We start from the raw sequence: 23111 nt of genomic DNA on the forward strand, positions 1-23111 counted from the left end.
ATGCTGCATCCTGAGTTTCCTAACCGGGAGTGAAGGAAGCTCAGGAAGATGCGAGCTGGAGGTTTTGCACAGGTTTTCTCCAAAGGAGCATCCAGAAGCTGTGTCTACATAGGCATTCAGCACTGACTTCGTGCTACAAGACATTATTAAAAACCACACCAGATTTGGCTGCTCAGGGGAAAAGTTGGCACGGGCTATCAGGTTTGTGCCCTCTTTCAGGGCTGTCCCATCCCAACAGCTTTAGGACAGTAAAGCTCTCATGAGTCCCCTCTGGCAGGAGCCCACAGTTTCTTTCCCCTCCAACTGAAAGGAGCATGGAGAAATAGCCACTGAGCTAATCATGGTAGAGTTTCTTGTGGTGGAACAAAATGATGCAGGATGGACCCATAAGTCATCCATGGGGCTTGGTCTCTGAGATAAGCACCCATGAATCTACCAGTTATCTTTGCTCCCAGGCCAATATGGAGAGTGTTCTCCTATGTTGCCCTCTCACAAAGGAGACTGGGGTGTTCTGGTCCTTACCACAGCTTTTAAGTGGTTTCTCAATTTGTCATCTGAATTGTTCTGGTCCATTGCTTAACTGGGGTCACAGATTTGAAGGTTTGTGTTAAAAAGCAAACCTACCAAATGAATACATACAACAATACTGATGGTTGATTCCCTTTTGGACGGTATAGAAGCTTAAGTAAAAAGTCTGAAAATACCAGAAGCGTACTGGCAGGATCCAAGAGAGGTCTGAGAATATCTGTTTCAGCAGACATGGCCTCCTTGAACATGGGGGTTTACTAGCCTATGCTGTCCCAGTCTGAAAGGTTCCTTCCAAATCAAACCATTCTGATTCTATGATTCTGTGAACTGTAGAAATAGAAGAGCTGAATGGAAAATTGCTGCTGCCAGAAGATGCTGAAACTAGTTTTGAACATAGCAGACTACTGAGAATTTGGTTTCCAAACAAAGTCCTGTGCTCAGGGAAAGAGTGAGAATGCAAGAACCACTGGGAGGTTTCCTCCATAAGACATAGAAGAAACAATAAGAACTGTGAATCCAAGACAAGTTATAAGCTTCTCAGGCTTCACATAATAATTGCTTTGATGTTATGATTAAAAGCCAGAACACTGCTGAGCGATAGACACTAAACAAAGTCCTAAAGCAGGTGTTAAAGTCAAATGGCCTCTCCAGACCCTTTGTGAGAGATAACATTTCTCCACAAAAAGACAGACTGTAAGATTTGATGATTTACTAACTTCTTCCTATGCACCATGGTACAATATTCTCTTTGTTGAAAACTTTTGTGCTGTTCCCAAGTCCAAAGAGGCACAAACATTTAAATTTTTAATCATCCATTCAAAAAAAGCACTAAAGGATCAAGGGCAGATCCACCTGAAAACTGCTGCATTTTTGTTCCAAAAATTATCCTTACACTCCTGAGCACTTCGGTAATAAATCTTCCAAGACAGTCAAAAATCTACCTGACGGCTTTAATCAGTGCTTGTTGACTTAAAACGGTGCAAAGCGAACAGAAATAACCACTGTTCTGAGTCAACAGATTTTCTCATTTGCTTTGAACAAATATTGATGCTGGCAAAAGGCTTTGGAAAAATCAAGACAGTCACCACAGATTTGCTCCTCTCCTGCCTCTCAGAAGAACTGGATTCAAGTGTCTCTTCAAGCTGTGTGCTTAAAATCATTATTAAATGATAAATTTCTTTGTTATTGTCTTTTCAAAGAGTATGGGAGGAGTGACTAATTGAGAGTTCCCCACTCTTGTTAAAAAACAGTAAATCTCATCCTTCAGTCACACCTAAAGATCCTATGTAGGCATGTAAGGCTGAGGTTTTCTTTTCCCACAAGGTGTCACCAAAGATTAATTTTACTATATGTCTTTCTCAAAAGAACGTTCACTTTTTAAGATACAAAGAAAACATCCAGATCTTCTATGTGCTACTAGAATTATATGTTGAAGTACACAACTTTGTAATGAAATAGATCCAAAGAAAGAAAATTACAATAGGGTAAAGTAATATCTAATTTTGAAGCTTCATAAAAATTAAAAAAATGTAGAGGGACTTTTCCGTTTCTTTTGCTTACTATAAAAAATAAAAATATAAAAATATTCAAAGCTTCTGAGGGAGTTTTCTTCATTTTACCTGTGTTCAGCAATTTATTTCATACGATGAACGCATCCCATCAGGAATTCTGTCGCCCTTCTGAGCACAACTAAGAATCCTTATAGACTCTTAGACTGTAGGTTGCAGAAGAAAGATATTATTCCAGCTCTCATCCTACAAAATGTTTTTTCTGGAAGTGAGTCTGTGCTCATATGGGATCCCAGGAAAGCTCAGATATTTGTGAATAGAAGAGCTTGTCCTTGCCCTTTCATTGAGCGTGGGATACAGTTGCCATTTCTACTGCCTTTTGATTCTGTTCAGTTAATTTGGATGGTTGAAATAAAGAAGTCTGTATAAGTTAAAGAGCATTTTGCAACACAGCATTTCTCCTCATCAGCTCAACTGTGCAGTATGAGGTTTAGAAAACATCACAAAAAAATATTTAAGCCCCCAAACCCTCTTTCCCACATGCTTTGAGATTTGATTCACTGCATTCACCAAATTCAAAATTACTGGAGTGCATGTGCAGTGAAAAACAATACGCTGTCTTTTTTTTGTTGTTCAAATGTCTTAGCGACCTTCCTATCAAGCAGATTTGGTTTGCCAATGGGGGCGTTGGTGCTCTGTGGGCTCCTTGCATGACAGGATTGGGTAAATTGGTTGAATTCTACTCCTATGCCTCAGAAGGCCCTGCCAAGCAGTCTGCAGACACTTGTTTCAGATAGGAACTTAGTAGCGTGAACAGGGCTAGAGTGCAAAACCGATTCAGCAGTGAGCTTTTATGGCTGATACACAATCTGAGAACACCACCATTGCTCCTGCTCATCCTTATCCTCACATTGACTTTTATTTGCTTCCAAACAATGTTGGTGAATTTGCCACCAAGCACAAGAGGCTTCTGCCCTTATGCCATGCACAGGCATGTGTCACGCTGGAGGAGAAAGGTCTAGCTTCCCTTTTGCCTGCATTTCTTCTCACACAGAGAGGAGAAATCGCCCCAAGGCACATGCACAGAGGCCTGAGACAGAGAGTACGAAGCCCTCGAGCTGTCTTTGGGGACAAAAGGGAACATGTCAGAGGTGAAGGACAACAGCAGCACAAAACTTAACAGTTACAGCTGCTCCCATGTGTTAAAATAGAGCCATTTCTCCATCCAGAGGCTGTATTCCTAGAAGAAGCTCAATTCTGAAGCCCACACCAACACGCAGCTGGAGTCCCTTGCAACACCCTCTTAGGCTGAGGCTTCAGAGTGCAGTGGCAGCTGTGACCTCACGTATTCCCCAATTGCATCTGTTACATGATTTGCAATCACTTGGTGAAATCAGAATATATCTCACCAAAAGCAAAGGTATTCACAGGGAGGAAGACCCCATGGGAGAAACAAAGTGGGAGCTGGTGTTCTGGTCAAAATTAACCTGGAAGCACAGGGGAATGACATGCCCAGGGCCAGGTCCTCATCCCATGCCACTCCTGACCCCTTGGTGTCCAAAGCTGTTAAAAAACAAAAACAAAAAACAACAAAAAAAAAACAGGAGCCCACACTTTAATCAAACAAATAATCAAGCGAAGAGCTACAGAGACCAGTCAGACAGCCCATCTATGAGTGTGTCACCATTTATATGACAGGGCACAGAACAGCACAAAGCATAGCTGTTTTCCTGCCGGTGCCATCTCAGGAAACATTCCACAGTTAGAGTTAATCACATCAAGGTTTTGTCACCAGTACAGTAACACATGGCATCTTTGCCCCAGTAACACTAAAGCAATTGGTTCAATTTTTTCTGAAGGAAAGCCCTTTTTGCAACACAGATCACTGTGTAAACACCCAGTGGGAGAAATGCTGTGGTGGAAAATGAACCCACTTGGTAGAAGAGGTAAACATGTTGTCTGTATGGTATTTCCCCTCCTCCTGTGCTCTTGCAGAACTGGAGGAGTCAACAGGAAACCAACTGGCTTTAGGTAAAGCTGATCTCTCTGAGTAGGAGAGGGCTTTTTTTCAGTCTATTTCTCTGCCTGTTTGAAAATATATAAATGCATGAAAGTAGTAATTTTTACTGTATCTGAACTGGCTGTATTTATTCTTGGAAGATGTAATAATGTCTACTATAGTGCCTTTTGCAGTAGAATTTTCTTTCTTGAATGCTAAGCTCTATGTTCTTTTTTCTCAGTTACTGAAAAGAAATCAAAGTTCAGGCACCAGACTTCTTTCTGTGCTTTGATTTACTCAGAGTGGACAACTTTCATCCCTCATCCACTCTTTTCTAGATGAATCATTGGACTGTGCTGTACCATAAGCTGTCTTCACCTTGTTTTTGCAGCTTCAAGGACAAAGCTGGCCCTCTAATCTTCCATGATAATATTTCTCCAGTTAAATGCTGCATTTGCTCCGTGAGTTAATGTCTTCACTGGAGGGTTAACCATCAACCATTTCTTCTCCTCTTCGAGCTCTTCACAGTAACACATGCCCAGTGAAGGGATCTACGAAGGAAGGATACAAGCAGAAGTTACCAGCAGGGTCATGCTTCGGTTTTGCAGTAGAACAGAAAAGCAGATTCTGAAACCATTCTGACAAGAGAGCCTGGAACATTCTGCCGCTTCTGAAACAAACTGAAAACAGGCTTGATGCCTGTGGTGCAATAGCTGAGCTTGTGCCATCACCCTAAGCTCACACTTGGATTTGTAAATCAAGACGCATTCACTCCTTATGCATTGACCGTGGGTAGTAAAAATATATCTAAAGACTGAATTCTCCTCTTAGTAATACCAAGGTGGATAATAAGGAAAACTGGAGTGAAAAAATCTGACACTGGTGATAATACACAAATAAAACAAGCAAAAAAACCTCTACAACAAAGTCTTAAGGGCAGGCCTCACTTGTGAAGCTGGCAAGAAAAGCCTTCTCTGTTTCATGCTGTGAACTTGCAGTGACCTGAAAATGTATAATTTAAAGAGTCACTTACTGAATATAGCTGCAGTTTATGCTCATAACACTATGAAGAGGAAAGGGAAGGCTCTTAGTCCTGCTTTTATAGTAAGGAGGCTCGTGCCAGAGGGTAAGGCTTACATACACCTCTCACATGTAGGTGCTACCTGATACTGACTTTGGATGGGGGTTGAATGAAAACCTCCCAACATGCTGTTTAACAGGACAAAATGCTTCTCTTGACCACTAGTTCTATGCTAAAACTACACAAGATTACCTTTGTACTGAGAGAGCTTAAGTCAATGGTATTGACATGCAGTTACACAAGTCTCACTGCCTAAGAAAGCTCCATACTGAAAGTACAGAAACACACACAGAAAGCTTCCTGCTTCTTACCTTTCTGACCACCTGGGCAAAGTCACTGCTGTCTCTGGCAGGGAGTCCCATCAGAGGCCAGGTGAAAGATGCCAAAGAAGAGCCATGCCCCACAATGAGGATGACACCTGAAACATCACAGTGAAGAAAGAGAGGTTGTTAGGGAGTTGTGTGACTTCACAGACATCTTTGGTAATGTGGCAGGGTGCACTGTACTTAGTACAGGCCAGGTCAAGAACTACAAGGCTACCATGAACTCCGTGCAATACAAACAACCCATGATAAATGCACTTCTGTTGACAAAACCCTGCTTGTTCATGATACTGAAAGCATCTGACAGAACATACAAAGATCTTAAACCTTTACCTTTGCTGGGGCAGGCTGTGATGATCTCTTTTATAACTGCAGAGCTTCTGCACACATATTCTTCATAACTCTCTGACGGGACCAGAGAAGAGAGTGGGATGTTTCCCCTGACAATATAATCACAAATACATGTTAAACGAGATGAGTGAATGAGCACACATGAGAGGAGACGCTTGGTTAAAAGGATATGGGTTTATCCACTGACTTGACTGACATACTGATACCTCAACAATTCACATTAAATCTTACACCTACAACTTGTAGTTCATAAAGTGCCAGATGCAGGGAAAACCTTGCTTTTATAAAATCCTTAGTTTACAGTGGAGGTTGTTTAAACCCAGATCCATCCTGAAGTTTCTCAGGAGCTTCCGTGACCCCATCTGTGTCCATACTTGGGAGAAGATGGCAGAGCCTACTATGCCTTGATGCGCAGTAGCTGGTGGTGCCAAGGGTAGGCAGCTGGGGAGGCCAAATTCCTAGTGATGAGAGCCCATCCAGCATCCCCAGGACTGTGGGACTAGCAAAACAGTAGGACAACAGTGATTTGCTGCTGCTCAACAGTCTCCTTACTTTTCTTGGCTAATACTTCAATTAGGGATTCTTGGCAACAGAATTCAACCTCCTCAAATTCATTTCCTATTTTTCATATCACCCTCTGAATCTGAGAGCTAGAGGTGTTCAGAGCCATGGCTGGGAAGTATGATTATATGATTAGACACGTGCTGTGACACAATCCAGAATATTTCTTTCTACAAAAAGCTGCTCTGCCATTTTGATAGTCTCCTTTTTCAGTAAATAGACAGGAGAGAAATTAGATTAAAATACTGCAGTAAGTTTTGATATCAAAGTGTACTTTTACTGGTGAGTCCTTTGTACATTACAATAGCACAAACTGCAAAAGTAGAAAATAAGTGGTAAAATCATGCATTGGGCCCATGATAAATTGTTAATCATAGCTAATCTTAATTCTGGTCAGGTAAAGTCTGCTGATGGAACAGTCCGAGACTTGACCCAGGTGAAGTCTGTCCCTTGAAGTGAGTGAATATGGTAAAACTACCCCTGCAACCGGAGGATTTTGAACCCTGTACATGACAGAAAGAAAGTGGCATCAGATGTGCAGGGTTACGGCTCATCCTCTCTGCTTTTGCCTGGACCCGAGTGAGCTGTGAGGGCACTACAGGCTGCAGCTGACACTGCTGCAGAGCTTTCCTCTTCCCACTGCTCTACACCTGCACCCTGTCCTGTGTGGAAATTTGAGGCAAGTGACCTCATATTGAAAAAACTGTTGAAAATTTTTAAAAAGAACAATGACCCACAAAAAAGAAGGATTTTATTCTTTCACAAAGTTTAAAATGAAGATGTTCATGTGGCTATGAGAAATATAGTATGAGCTGAGAAGTTTCTTTCCCTCTTTCTTAGAACGTGGGAAACCTCAGACACACTCATTTCTATTAGCTGAGCAATTTCCTGGATCTGGCTGTGTATTGCACACACAGAGCAGTCCCAGAGAGCACAGTGAGCAGTTAGGTAAACTGGAGGCCAATCGTTTCCTGCTCCTCTGTGGTTTGCAAGTGCTCAGAAACAGCATCAGTCCCCTTCTGAGCTGTGGGGCTCCCCAAAAAATCCTTGCTGAGCATAGTGCAACTCAAAACATAACAACACCCTCCCTGAACTGAGTTTAGCATGAACTGTCATGTTGCCCACCCCAGATCACAAGAACAGCTGGCTCATGTTGGGGTCACCTCTCTGAACCCAATGGATACGAAAGCAACACCAGAGCAAGGTTAATGGCATATGCAAGCTTCAACTGTGTGCCCATTTCTAAAAATGCCCATGTTGTCTCTATGTTAGAGCAAGACAGAAGATTGCCTATCTTTGGAAACAGATCATACAGTCTTGAATTTGATCAGCATCATTCATTGTTTACAGTGTCCCTAAGCATTTATGACAAAGAGAGAGAAGGTACCTCAGGGGAAGAACTGGCTTTAACAGCTAGACAGGGAGAAATTACCTGTAACTTGTATCTATGTTGTAAGAAGCCTCTGTCAGTTCTGTGAGAGTCATAAAGCTTGGAATTACTCTGCTTGCTTCCCACTTGGTCCATTCAAACAGTCCCGGTTCCAACCTGATTTTGACTTTTTGTTCTAATTTAAGCCCTGCAAAGACAAGCCATATTTCTTAAAAAGAAGGTGGTACACTCAAAGTGTAACATTTGAGCAGTACATTCTGCCTTGTTTGCATCAATATCTTCATTAACCAAATTCCTTATTATTGAACAAAAGAGGATCATATTAATCAAAGCCAGCATATTCTTGTCTGACTAATATTAGGACAAAAAAAAAGCACTATTTTTATTATAGTATGTTATAGCTATATTACTATTATTATTATTATAGTTATTTCTGGAGCTCTCTTGTAATATCTTCAAAGTACAGAAGTGAACAGAAAACCTCAGCAATTTTTCAATTCAAGTAAACTTTATGAAGGAAATGTCTTTTTTTAACCATTTTTGTGTAACATTTTGTTCAGTGACCCTCTGTGGGGCAATAGATCATTCTACAGCATCAGAAATTTAATTCTGCTGTAAAAAGATACTCTTTTGTTCATTATTCTCAAGAGAGGTTACGGGGTTGCATCATTTCCCATAAGAAGAGCACACATGTTCTACTGCTGGTGTGAAGATGATGAACTGTGAGCCCTTGACAAAGCCTATTGGAGGGGTGAGGTGAGGAGAAGACAAGAGAATGGAATAGGTGGAAAGGAAGAGGTTTGCTATACAAAGTAACTAAAATCGTTTGGCTCACAAAGGTGAACTTTCTGAGAAGGAAGCCATCTTCCATGATTCTGACAAATATCTGTCCGAACACTTGAGAACTTCTGATATTTTGCTCAGGAAGTTTTCTGAAAGAACTGGCAGTACGGACTTGGTTGGCAGTTCCTAGTGCTGAGTTTAACTTGATGTGAAATGCCTTCATTTCATATAACATCAGAGTCCACTTTGAAGAGAGTGTTAGAGTTAATGGAATCATACTCTTCACATCATGCATGTGGCAGTAAATTTATTATTGCTTTTATTACCAGCCAGACAAAACTGCCTTGCCTTCCCTGCTTAAATGCAGCAATAAATAGCCACAGAATTGTACACAGAATCACAGAATCATTAAGGTCAGTAAGACCATAAGGATTATCTCATCCCTGGGCAGCTTACTCCAGCACCTTACCACTTTCTGAGAAGAAATGGTTCTTAATATCCAACCTGGACCTCCCCTGGCACACTTGAGGTCACTATCACTACAACTTTTTGTCCTATCACTGTTACCTGGGAGAGGAGGCTCACCCCCACCTTTCCACAACCTCCCTTCAGGTGACTGTACAGAGAGCAACAAGGTCTGCCCCAAGCCTCCTTATCTCCAGATTGAACAATCCCAGCTACCTCAGCTGTTCTCCATCAGAGACTTGTGCTCCTTCACAGCTCCATTGCCCTTCTCTGGACCTGCCACAAAGACTCAATGTCTTTGTTGTAGCACAGGGCTCAAATCTAAACAAAGCACTTGAGATACAGTCTCACCAGGGCCAAATACAGAGGGATGATCACCTCCCTGCTCCTGCTGGCTACCCCTAGAGACTTAATGGAAGTTTGACTAAGACATTTTCATTTTTTATGCCTTACCTTGCAGTACATGTTGGGCTGTCTGTATGCAGCGGAGGGCAGGGGATGAGTACACGTAGCTGACAGTCACCTCCTGGTCCAGCAGAGCTTCCCCTGGTGGGAACAACAGTGTGAGGTGTTCTTTCACTGATCACCATAAGTGAGAAACTACTGCAGAAGTGTTTCAGTAAAAAAAAGCTGGGACCAAGTGTTGGAAAGGTAATTACAGAAGAATATCTAAAAAACTGCAAGCAGCAGATAAGCATTTGCAGCAGACTTCTATTATCAGTATCAGATGTGCATGCTCAGGGAGCAGAAATAACTTCATTTGGTGAGTGAACTGAGTGAGACTAACCCATATCACCCAGCCAGCAGTTTTACCTGATGAGTTGACCACAGCCTGCTGACCATGAAACTGTGTCCTCCAGCCAGCCCTCTCCCCCAGTGACAAGTACATGAAATATTACTCCCTTGTAGATGTGCAGCAAGGCACAGGTAGTGCTGCAGTTTCCTTCTTTTACATTTCTTGGCCAGGAACTGGCAGATTGTGTCTCCAACATGAACAACCAGCCTGACCCTCTATTTTACTGTTTAGCTAGTTCCTGCAGCTGTTGACCACCCAGAATGGTTACCACAGAGAATGCTGCTAGCAAGTTTCATTACTACTAAGTCAGTGTGAGCTTTGCCAAATGATGAAAAATTGCTTCCCAAATCCATACCATTGTGGCAGGGTATTATCCACTTTACCTATAAGTCTTGACTGGAAAACACCACAGGAAGATAAAGGAGGATCATGCTCAAAATGCTTCATGCTGTCTTTCCGTTTTGGTAGGATGGAAGGAAAGTTGAGGTCTGCTCTGTAGTATTTTCCTAAAACAAGGTGGAACATTTTGCTGTGGGAGGCAGCAACAAAAGACACAGGCTGTCTTTTGTTGTAATGGCTCCATTCATTTTGAATTCTCAGCCAAGAATTCTATCTCTGCTGGCAAATAAAAACAGGTTGTAGCCCTGTTAAAAACCCAGTGACTACTAAAATCCTCAAAGAGATCATGTTTTAAGTTCACAATGCTGACTTGGGAAATCACCTGTCCTAACAAAATAACACCTCTTCTGCAAGCTCCAAAGGAGTAAAAGGGAGTGGAGGAGAGAGGGGTCAAGAAATAATGAGCATTTGTCTTCATGGGACTCAAATGAAACAAAAATCCTCTCCATATCAATATTCTTTAACCATCTCAAATTGAAAATAAAAATATTTTGATTGGAGAAAAATAAAGTGAATTATGAAATAAGTTGCCACTCTTTATTATCCACTATGAGTTTCACACAAAGAAGCAAAGAAGTCTTTCAGTGTAAAGCTTCCTTCTTAACCTTTCTTCCCAACACATACTTGCTGGTGTGGATCAGTTTTCTTTACCATGAATGCTTTTTTGTGAGAGACACAGAGAGTGCCAAGAAAGTCAATTTTTACTGTACAGAAGAGCATGGTTTGCTTTTGTTCTTCTCTATATTTGGCCAGGGAGGTATGACGATCAGCAGATCATGATGCTGACTTGAGCACAGAAAGGTGGAAGTGTCTGATAAGCCCCAACTGGGTCATTTGAGTAACTAATAGTAGAGATTTTGTGTTTTATGCATCTGATAGCAATGTGTACAAACTGTACAAGAGCAGTGTTTATTCTATGGTATTTATCCAAAACAAACAAAGGACAGCAGGACATGAAGGCCAGGCTGAACCAGGCTCTGAGCAACCTAGTCTGGTTGTAAATGTCCCTGTTCATTGCAGGGAATTGGCTTTAAAGGTCCCTCTCAATTCTAAGGATTCTATAATTTTATAACATTATGATGGTTAGGTGCAGGTCAAAGAAGCATTGTGTCTGACTGTGCATCATTATTTACTCTTTTTTTGTCAGCATTTACATCTACACACAGAAGCCTGTATCCCTTGTACTCTTTGTGAGGGTAAAGAGTGTTTGGCTCAGGTTTGCTCAGAACCTCCCAGTATCTCACTCACCATCTGCAGTTAAGCATTGTTGAAGCCAAGATTTCCCAAAGACCTGATCAACTCTTTCTCCATGGCGCATCACCAGCACACCTCTTCGCAGACCGGTGTACTGAGAAAGCAATATAAAAATTTATTTCCATTACAGTATTATGTATAACCTGTGTGAAAAGTCTGGATTTCTGGATGCTGTCTAACAGACAGGGCTGTCCCAAGAGATTAATAACAAGCACAGAGGGGGAGAGAATGAAATTGCTAAAACTGATTAGCATATTTAGAACAGTAATAACCCTGACTAGCTCTCTATTGAAGGCAAATGAAGAATATATCTAATCTTCGTGGGCTACAGGTTAGATTTAAATTCAGCGTTTATTCTGGTGAAAGGTAATCCTAATAATTTTAATTTCACTGTGGGAAGAGTTAGATTAGTATGTATTGTATAGTTATAAACAAAAAGGGAAAGTAGCAGATTTAAGTCATTATATTCTTTTCTAACACCAATCTCATCCTTTTTTCTGAATGAAAACAGATTTTACATTTTTCCAACAGTGTATGGCCAAATCAGTAGTGAGCCCAGGTCTCACCTGGGGCCCTTAGTCTGCATGGGGCTACAGATATGTCCTAAGTATGTAGGCATTAGTTTACAATGAACATAGACAAAGATGAAAAACAAAGATGAAAAGATAAGGAAAAATAGCTCAAAAGCTTTAAAACTTTTTAAAGAGCAACTCATTGCAGCATTATGGTTGCAATGCCAAGGTTAGTGATGTGTGTCTTCAGTAACAGAATTCTTAAGAAGTGGTATGAGATATATATTCACATATTTTGCTAAATACTGCTGAATTTCTGCTGCAAGACACAAATCAACTGCTGTGAGATCAGAGTTTAAGGTTTTGTGGTCTGATATTCTGCTTGGGAGGAGCTCAGGAAGCTGGGGAAACGCCTAGACTGAAGACATGCACGTTTGCAAAAAGTGTTCCTCAGGGCAAGCAGTGGCTCTGCCATGGATCTGAGCAAGATAAGAGGTTAAAGAGCACAAATGAGTTAGACTCGTGATTCTTGCAAAAGTTAGTGTTGTGAAGGATGGCAAAGGTAATACTGTGTTACATATCCTACAAAATATTTATGAGATATGGTACTGTAAATGTATGAGCAGTGTATGTATGCACTACATATATTCATTACAACGTAACATGAGAACTATAAGGAGAACCAGGAAGATACTATTAAAATTAATGTATGCTTCTACTTAATAACATATCATGCACAACCACATGACAAAGATAAGAAATAAAATCCCAACTACCTGGAGTGAAGGAACATCAGTTACACTCCTTGACATAACAGGATTATGGACTTCTCCATTCAGCTTAACATTAGGTTCACTTGCAGACTGGGTGAAAAATTTTGGATCCGGCACAAAAGCATGTTCCCTGTAGAAAAAGCAGAAGCAGTGCACACACAACATATGGGCACGCACAAAAATAGAAGGGATTTTTAAGTTCGGATTTTGCCCATAGGCATATGACAAACAAGACTGAATGTTTCATTCAACATTTTTCACACATGCACAATCCATTTTACGACTTCGTTCAAGTTATAATCTGTCCAGCAAAAAATAAGAGCAAAATTATATGAACAGATGGCATATGTTGAGTGTAACTCTTCTGAAGTTTGAGCTTCAAGCAGGAAATACTACCTGGTTGTCACCTTTCTGCCTCTAAGAGCTCAGCATAGATGAAATCTACATCTCTTGCTTAGAAAAATAAGCTCTAATCTAGAAGAATCATTTGGCACACAGGAAGCCAGTGAGATGCCTGCTGGTACAGGTTGAATTAACAAAGCAAGTGTGAGCAAAAGGTGTTGAATTAATCTTCACATGCTTTAATTCTTTTAATTTCACGTTGATTTTTTTTACCTCCAGAAATGAGGCAAAAAGAAAGAAACACTGAAGACGCTCAAGGCGAGGTTGAATGGGACCCTGGGCAGCCTGATCTTATGGGTTCCAGCCCTGCCCATGACAGAGTGCTGGGCTGGGTGGGCTTTAGTGTCCCTTCCAACCCAAACTATTCAGTGATTCTATGGTTCAGGTTATTCAAGAGCACAGAAAAACTGTCCTTTGATCAGCTGTACTCCAGTTTTCCATGTGCATGTGTCTTATCACTTTCCCTTAAGAAGTTTCATCTTCCCACACAGACATTAAGGTCCCCTTCTGCTCATCTCACCTCACCTCCAGCTCTTTCCCAGCAGCCCACAGTTGGCAGCAAGGAGGAACAGGAGTTGCTTAAAACCAGCAGCACCCATGAATCCCCAGCACCTGAGGAATGGACCACAACCAACCTGTGCTTAACCCACGTGTCTGACTCGCTGGCTCTCTCTGTGTAGTTTTCAGGAAGAAAACCCCTGCATCCAGTCTGATGTGAAGTCCCAATGACCCAGCCTTCACTGACATTGGACTGCTGCATTGGGTTGACGTAGATGAAGTCCCCAACGTTGATCATGAGTTCATCAATATTCTGGGGCTTGTACTGGAAGAGTGCCCGCAGTGTCTGGTGGAAGGACAGAGCTGGGTCAGGCCAGGATTTGGTTGGAGGTCTGGCAGCATTCAGGAGACATGGGCTAAACCTACAGCAGCCACTGCCACCAGCACCATTTCCTACACTGCAGCTTGCTCTGACTTGGTACTTCAGCAGATAGATAACAATGAATATGCAGTGAGTGTAAAAACAGGCACTTGGTATTGGTAATATTACTTTTATTTTTTCCCCTGTAACTAGTGTGACAAATTTGAAAGCAGACACGGCAAAAGAATTATCAACTATTTCAGTGATTACTTGCAGATCTCTAGAGACAAACTATCAAATTCAAGCAAAAAATTTACTGACCTGGATTAAAAAAACCAGTAGTTATTCATCATTCTGTAGTTAAAACTTGGAAATGAAAACTGGAAAAAATCTGACTGTTTTAAACTAAGACTGTGGTAAACTGAAGTTGACCAGGGACAACTATGCCCAGCTTGCTGAAGATTAACCCGTGCCTTTTCCATCATTGTTGAACAATGAAAAAAACTAATTCTACTGAACAGAATTTTACAGCAGAGCTGTGATTTGTCAAGCAAACGTTCAAAGGTCATCATTTCCAGTCTCTTATTTTCTAATAGGTCACTGTAAGATGAGATCTTCAGTTGGTGTTTGGATCTCATTGACATGCAGGTCAAGCAGGATATCATAAACATATCTCTTATAGTCTCAAGAATACAATTTTCTTCAGCCCAAAGAGATATTTGAAACAGCCGTACATTTTGAACACTGTACTGTGCATGTACTCATTTTCCTCATGGAAAACAAAGTAAAACAAGATGACTGCAGGAAACATTCTAACTACAGAGCCAGACAGAAAATTAAATAAACCTGATGACAGTACCTGGTAATGCACAAAACGCATGTCCCTTGAATAGAGGGCAGCTACCCAGTGACAGGTCTCCCCCGGGTTAATGCATTTGGCGAGTTGTTCCAAAGTTTTCTGGTGATGAGGACAGAATTTGTGAGCCAAGGTAAGGTGGAGCTGCTTTAGGCAGGGCTTCACGTGGCAGTCTAGGAATAAAGAAATCAACTTACATCGTGACTTAGAAGGAAAGGCCATTTTAAAGCTCTTTGTGTTTTATCCTGCACATTTTGCACGATTCAGGAAATATCTTAGTAATTAGTAGTAGAGTGGACCATAGTTTTATTATGGAATTGTTTTACTAGATGCCATGGCTTTAATTGTGCTAAAATAATTCAGAAATCTGGACTAAATTTAAGCCTTAACTTAAGATGAGAGGGAAAACAAACTGTTTGAATTTGTTTCCCATTCTGACATGGGATACATTCATCTCTCCCAGACCAAGTTATCTGAGGGCTGTGTGGCTCCAGTCTCCACAAACAGATGAAGTCTCTCAACATCATGGAAGTACGTGCCTGGTCCTAGGAGGCTACAGAGGTCTCCCTTCCTTAGTTCCACGAGCTTGGTTTAAAATATACTTCTGCATTTCCTTGTTGTATTTATTACCCTGACAACTGTGGATGTAAAAAAAAAATAAATCACTTCACCCACTGGTAATATGAATGTAAAACATCGTTTGCCCTTGCTATGCCTCAGATGAACAACCCTGGGGGTACGGGAGATCCCCAGCAGGCGCACAACCACCAAGAAGAGATGGATGACTCAGATTCAAGAGGAGACAAACTTATGAGAGCACTAGGGAAAACCCAGACCTGATGGGCTGCATTTCTTTGCTTTTTCATTTCTGCCTTCCTCCTCAGCCTGGGCACAGAGTAGAATGTCCCCAAGGTGGAAAGGTCTGCTGTCTTTCCTAGGCTGCATGAGAGTCAGGGAACTGGATAGTTACAATTTGGTTTATTTCCTCCAAACATGTATTTTCTTTTTTTTTTTTTTTTCAGTCCTCTCACAATCATGGCACTAGTCCTTGATGACAAAAAGACGAAGTAGAGGTTGGGTACAGAGGTCTAGGGGTAGGTAGGAATAGACTTCTATCTTAGATGTCATAATTCTGATAGCCTGTCAACTTCCACAAACATTTCAGCTTGTGGGCCAATAAAAGAAATGTAAAGCAAAGAAAATCTGATAGGAATAACCCCAACAAAGCCAGTCTCACAGAAATTACTTTGTAACAGCTCAAAACTGAATAACACTCAAGTTATTTAAAAACCCATTGTGAGCAGCACAGCATAAGTGCCCAGAAAACAAAGATCTTATATTGTTTAAAGAACCTGCTCTACCCATCAGCTGCCTGAAAGATGCTGCCAGGTAAAACCTTTGCCTGGATTTCCTATAGAAGAATAAATTTATGAAGACTTTCAGTGATTTTCTTTTTTCTTGTAAGTAGAGCTCAGCAAAAGCCTCCTAGACAAAAGCAGCATGTCTGAGTCTAAAGCTCCTCTAGACATTGTTTTTGGATCTGTAGGAGGAAAGTGTTTGTCAGCAGTAAAACATCTGCTACACTATTGTGGAGACACAGGAGATGGTTTAATTATCACATCTAAGCATTTGTATAACAGCCCGCATATTTTCCCTCTGATGTTGATCCCACCTGCCATTGCTGAAGCCTCTGAAGAGAAGGCCACAGCAAACTCTTTGAGGATATTTGCGTGGCTGTCACCAACAAAGAAACCAAGGTAGCTGGTGGATGAGTGTAGTGATAAAGAAATAGTTGGTGGAAATCTCTGTGCAAAGCTGTTGCAGATTCGCTTCAAGATGTCATACAGTAACTCCACTTTCTGGTCTTCACACTGAAAGAAAACAGGGCATTCTTTACCCTCTAAGATCAACAGCCACTGTAGCAGCCCATCTTGTAAAGTTCCACCAGAAAACAGGATGGGCATTACTTCCTGAGAAAGATAACACACCTACGAACATGTCTTGAAATTTCTGGTATTAAAATCCTTAATTTTGGGCAGCTTGATCAGCACAAAGCCTTGATGCTGTAATACAAGATGGGATCTTTTACCATTAAGTAAAGGAAGAAAAAGCAAAATATTTTACCGTCTGAAGTAATCTGGAATGTGGCAGCGATCATGGCTTCTCTCTTCAATTCTAAGTATTTTTATCATTGTTATCTTACAGTCCTTTGCTTCGTTAAAATAAATAAATCAAGGGCTGAGCAATGTACAAAGGAAAGTTAGTAAGGAATCTTTGTACTTATAATCTTTTGTACTCTAATTACAGCAAATTAAAGGATTGTACAAAGACATACTTCCACAAAAAAGTGTCAATTAAACAATTTAAGATGTAAACAGAAAAAGATGGAATTTGTGCCATCCAGCCAAAGTCACAGACATTAATGATGCACCATATCTACTGTGGAGTTTTTTTTTTTTTCCTCATTATTAGAGCTATTTGCTTCTTTGAGGTGCAGGAGATGCAGAGTGTCAGGAAACGAGAGAGGCTGGGCTGGGAGGTAGAGGTGGAAGCCGGGCAGAAAATCTCTCATTCTACACGGGAACTGCCAGGTCATCTATCACTGACAGCTGAGGAACATAGAATAGCACCAGAAGGTATGCATTCATCCCTAGAAATACGCTACCTGAAACAGAGCTGAGATGTGTGAGGTGAGGTTTACAATTCAGGCATCTCTTCTAGGGTCAGGCCTTTAAACTCTACACTTCTCAAGAGGATGGCATTCGTTATTAATGTTTTTCAGTTTGCATAGTTGTAACAAATGGTTGCAGGGCACCACGCTACTCAGCATTTTGCAACGAAGTGGTTATGTTCTTGCTATCCTCGGCAGCATAGTTTCACGTGATAGTATGACTAACACAATGATTTCATACAGCTTCTCTATAACAATGGCACCATAGTTGTGGCCTGTTGGCTGAGACTTGCCAGGTTGTCCAGTCCCACCAGTAGTCAATATCTAACACTTGCACACTTTTTGTGCCTTACCGTGAAGAAGTCACAGAGTGTGATGTGAGGGAAAATCTCATGAGCTCTGTTTTTCCCACACTGGCGCTTGCTCTCCTTCCAGAAGTCTTGCAGGCAGTTATACAAGTAGCCAGTGGGACACAAATAAAGAGCATACTCCTGGGGGATTGGGTCATCCAAAGAAGGATCATTGCAGTGAGAGTGCAACCTGAAAACAATACACACAAAGAAAAAGTATGTGAGCCACCTACTCTTTTTTTTGTTTGTTTCCTTGGGTGTACAACACAAGGTCCCATGAGCCATAAGCACTGTGCTGAAACAGGGAACACTTGCACTCTGACATAGTTCTGAGCGTCTGCCTGGCTGTACCCCATCCATGTCTGTAATCATGATTGAGAAACCACGGCACCAATGCAATGAGTAGCCACTTAGCAGCCAAGACCTTAATTAAGAAAAAGGCTTAAAATCAGCGATGAGCATCTGCCCAGAGCAGCCAGTCCCCTAGTCCTGTGAGACATCACTGTGGTAAAAGTAGTTTCTTCTAACCAGGAGTCTCTTTGCTCCCCAGCTCTTGATTTACCCCAGACCTTCTGTAAAAAAACCCTGCTTCCCAGAATTAGAGTTACTTATTACTTATTCTGAACAAACTAAAAGCAAAAACAAAAAACCTCACATGCAAGGTCTTTAAACGCAGCTAACTTCAAATTCAGTAAAAGAATCAGCATGTTAACAAGGGTTTTTCACCAGTTTTAATGTGAAAGCATTCATCAGAAATCACAGGTGCTTACCATTTTGCAGCATCATCTATTGACTTTTGACCAGTAGCAACCAAAGCTTTTTGCCTAGAAAAAAAATACAAACCAAACCTAAGCTGATTCATCAGAATAAAAGTAAACATTAAAATCATTTTCTATGACTTCAATAAAACAATGAAGAATATATACATTGTGGCAACTGATTCTGTTTTACAGCTGTAGGGTGAATAACCCAAAAAAATAGTACCCACACAAAATAATGAAGGCAGATGATATATTTTCTATGGCTTATCCAGATGGTATAAAGACAACCAGTAAATAAAGAAAGGCTCAACTGATACTGACAGTCAAGGCTCACCCAGGACTACACAGGGAGGGAATCTCCAACAGGAGACCCTTCCCCAGTGGTGATCAGCCCTGAAATGGGGTCTGGGAGAGGTGGAGCCAGACTGCACCCCTTCCGGTCACACAGTGCATTGTCTTCACCTGTCTCAGCTGATCCAGCAGTGGTTCAGGCCCTGATTCAACAGTTTCCATACAACAGCACAATGTATATTTAGAATAACTAAACCTATAATGGCAAGGTTATCCCTAGCAAATATTAATGTTCTTGAAACCTTCCAGACAGTCTGTTCCACTGCATATCTTTAATTCCTTGCAGACTGGTAGTCTGTCCTTCCCATGTAGCATCTACAAAATATGTACCGGAGATGATTGCTTAGCACTCCTACTGATTTAATGGGTTTCCTTAGGGTTGGTTTACTTCTCCCTCCACATGCTGTAAGAACAGGATGTGCTCTGTTGCTAAGATAATTTTTTATTAATGAGAAGCCCAGATTCAAGTCCACACATGCAACCTAATCAAAACATACTTATTAGGGGTTTGAAACTCTACATTGAGGATTTCCCTTAGCTGAGAATAGAGCCAGACCTAATCCACAAGTTAATTCCAAGATAACATACAATATCTCAATTTTCTCCCTTTTGTGCAACGGCCATTCTCTGGGACCAAATTTGTTTCATATTTCCTTTTCATAGAACAATAGAATATCCCAAGTTGGAAGGGACACATGAGGATCAATGAGTACAGCTCACGGCTCCACACAGGACCACCCAAAAATCAAATCTTATGTCTGAGAGCATTGTACAGATACTTCTTGAACTCCAGCTTCTTAGGAGTGTGACCACTGCCCTGGGGAGTCTGTTCCAAGCCCACCAACCTCTGGTGAAGAACCTTTTCCTGTCCTCCAACCCGGCCTTCCCCAGCTGCACTTCCTACAGGTTCTATTGCTGGTCACCAGAGAGAGGAGAATGGCTAGAGCTTTCAAAATGTCATTGACATCCATTGTGTGACTGAGTCTTTGTGACTAAATGCTGAATTTTTTGAGGGTGAAGGATTCCTGGTGTTTAAGTAGCACCTGCATCCATGAACCTCATTTTCATCCCTGCAGTCCACATGTAAACTTCTCAGAAGTAAAATGAAGGGAAATGAGAAATGGTAGAAATGGAAGAAAAACTGCAAAGTTACTCCACATCTGCTTATCCTTCCTTCATTCTTGAGGTTACCCTTTCTGACCACTGTGTCCTGAGGACATCTAATTGTTTAATCTAATCCTCACACTGTTATCATCCCTCCATCCATGTGGCATCTGAGCATGTACTAGAGTGCCTCAAGCTTGCTGTGGTTGCTTCTTCCCAGACTTCTCTCTTATTTCTAGTGCAAAGCTACCGATGGGTTTGTTAAAGACAGTGAAATGTGCAAATATGCATGTGCAACTATACTTAGTGTCTTAGTGGAGGATCAGCACAGCTGAATACTAACTCTAGTCTTTCTACTCAAGCTCTACCTTCTACCTTTCTTCTCTCTAAAATAAATTGGCTACCATGGCCAAATCAATCCCAAAACCATGAGCTAGCTGATCTAAAATGAGCCTGTTTCCTCTGTGATCAAATAGTCCTGCAACCTTTTTTTTTTCTGCCTATCTGCAGACTCTCCCTTCTCTATTACATCAAACATGAACAATTTGTGTTTTTGTTGTGCTCCCCATGCAGCCTTTCCTGTAATGTAGGTGCTTACTGATTGTTGGCCAGAACTGCCAGCCTTTGTCACCTACTGCAACACTTTAATCTGAGTGTTTTATCACTTTATACCATACTGCTCCTCCCATCTGGAGATAAGCTCTTTGTAAACAGCCCCGAAGACAAACAGAGCTCGTCAGCAGCTTTTCTTTACATAGCCTGTGCAATCATGAAAGTAATATGACAATTAGAGACCTAAGGCCATGGTCTGTTACAACGCTCAGCAACGTGTCCTTGCTCCCCCATGCTCCTCTCTGTGTCTGTTTCCATCTTTCACCTTATCCTATTGGTTGGTAGTAGGATGCCTTCCAGCACAGTTTGTCAGCCATCAGTGGTAGCAAAACATTAGGCTGTAATTAGACATCCTGTGCTTCCAAGATGAATAGTGGAGAATGAAAGATAATGCATACGATAAATTCCACACATGCTTAATTCTTTCAGAGAAATGGTAGGAATAAATCTTTTTTTTTTTTTTTTTTTTTTTTACATTAAAAGTAATGTATTTACAGGGAGAATAAGCTGGTTCTTCCCTAAAGCTGAAAACAGCTATCACATTTCAATTATATCTAAGCAGGAGATATTCATCATGCTCATCTGCTGATAGGCTCTATCCTCAAGTATTTGTGTTTTGTTCTTTCTGAAAATGTTGCTATGCATGCTGGTCCTACATTATGAAAGGTTTCATAATATTTCCAACAAGTATCATTTTTCACATGCCAAAAGAGCAAATTTTCAGAACTTTCGTTTATGTTTGAAGCCAGGAACTACAGAAACAACTAAAAAGTTTTTTAAACTACAGTCCAAATTTTCAATGTGTTGAAGTTTGTAGGACAAACAAAGAAATAAATAAAGTGCTTTCAGACTTTCTGCCATTTTATGTTGACCTATATTGCACTTTGTTAACTGTTTCTTGATTTTGACATAGAAAGCACAAAGCCACGTCAATCATTGGAGAAAATATTGTGAGGCAGTGTAAAGAACGTAATATACAAAATAAAAACTAGTTCTTATTTTGGGGGGACCATACTATCTACTAGAGAAACATCAAGACAGGTTTTAAGCTCCACAGCTAAAATTCCACTGAGCATAACCAGGAATAAGGAACCCACAGCTACCCTGTAAACTGTGTGCACCACGTCTAAAGATGCTTCACCAAGCACAGGTGTTCCTAAAAGAATGGAGCGTGATCAACTTGTTTAATTTTTAATCTAGAGTCAAAATGGAAATTACAGATATATTGATGTCCTTTTTCAAACACTTATTTGAGAACTTCTTTAACATTTTAATGAAAGGACTTATTTTCTTCAGTTGTAAGTCCATGGCACAACTGGCTGCCATCACAGTCTCCAGATTTTCCATTCAGAATTTTGCCGATGCTCTGCAAAATCCCCCAAACCTCCCTTTCTGACCAGAACCCTATCTGGGGAAAGAGTTACCACCAAGTTTCTTTAACTCAATTGTAAGTGCTGCCACCAGTTCATCATCCCTAAGATAGAGCTGCCAAGGACAGGGTCTGACATTTTCCAGGTAAGACATGCTTTTGAAACAAGATTCATATTTAGGACAGAGAGAAAAAGGGACAGACTCAAGTGGCATCTTGTTTAAGAAAGCTTACACTTCTAAAACAGACTCCTATGACAAAACCCAGCAAGACTTTTTTTGTTTGCTTGTTTTTGCTAGGCCTGAAAAAATCCTTGAATAGAAGCTAAATCCACATTTAGTTCCCTTGTAATACCAGTAATAAGTAGAAAAAAAAATGAAAGGATTCAGCCCGAGAGTGAGCTATAGACATCAACAATTTAACTCGTTGTGAACCCTCTCAAATTTCAGGTGTAGAAGGGTGTGTGTCTTCAAATATACAAAATATTTTTAGAAATGGATACAGAGCAAGTTGTTTTAGCAATAAGATCAATACGCAGTGCTCTACAAGGTGGTCAAAGTGAGACAGACCTGCTCCTCCTATGGAGACATCACCCCCAAGAAGTGGCATGTTCTGTTGATGGAAAACACAAGCTGTCCGCATTCAAGTAGATACAAAAAACACCTCTCACTGTACAAAAGCAGCTGAAAACATTACTCACGCGATGTGAGCTGGGAATCCTTTGGCCAGGAGAGACTCGAGGAGTGCAGAGGGGCTTTTGCTCCTGCGTTTATTGGACACCTTTGCATACAGCTGTGTCTCAGCCACCGCCATCTCCTCCTCTCTCCCTCCAACTGCGCTCAGCGGCGAAAGAAATTAGGAGAGGGAGGAGGGAGGGAGCAAGAATACAAGAGAGAAAGAGAAAGAGGCAGATAAAAGCCCTCAAACTTCTTGTGATCTTCTCTGACAAAAGCTGACATCCTGTTTTCATAACCTGTGTGCCTTTGAGTTTATGTTTAAAAAAAACACAAAAGTATCAACAGGCTGTTCCCATCTGCCCTAGTAGAACAGGAC

At 41.1% G+C, this 23111-nt stretch overlaps 1 protein-coding gene across 1 annotated transcript; it reads right to left on the reverse strand.

Annotated features, from left to right (window-relative positions):
• Positions 1 to 3644: 3644 nt before the first annotated feature.
• Positions 3645 to 22881, reverse strand: UBASH3A (ubiquitin associated and SH3 domain containing A). Its single transcript, XM_065741653.1, has 14 exons — positions 22759 to 22881; positions 18632 to 18685; positions 17865 to 18051; positions 16513 to 16711; positions 14844 to 15013; positions 13761 to 13969; positions 12727 to 12853; positions 11433 to 11532; positions 10169 to 10291; positions 9443 to 9535; positions 7784 to 7928; positions 5773 to 5879; positions 5428 to 5534; positions 3645 to 4586 (listed from the first exon to the last, which is right to left on the reverse strand). Exons 1-14 carry the CDS (start codon positions 22869 to 22871, stop codon positions 4449 to 4451), a joined length of 1872 nt encoding a protein of 623 aa, XP_065597725.1. The 5' UTR covers positions 22872 to 22881; the 3' UTR covers positions 3645 to 4448.
• Between the last annotated feature and the right edge of the window lie 230 nt (positions 22882 to 23111).

Source organism: Cyrtonyx montezumae, unplaced genomic scaffold (genome assembly GCF_038088225.1).
Source record: "Cyrtonyx montezumae isolate F1298 unplaced genomic scaffold, pur_monq_1.0 scaffold_3, whole genome shotgun sequence".
Taxonomy (NCBI): domain Eukaryota; kingdom Metazoa; phylum Chordata; class Aves; order Galliformes; family Odontophoridae; genus Cyrtonyx; species Cyrtonyx montezumae.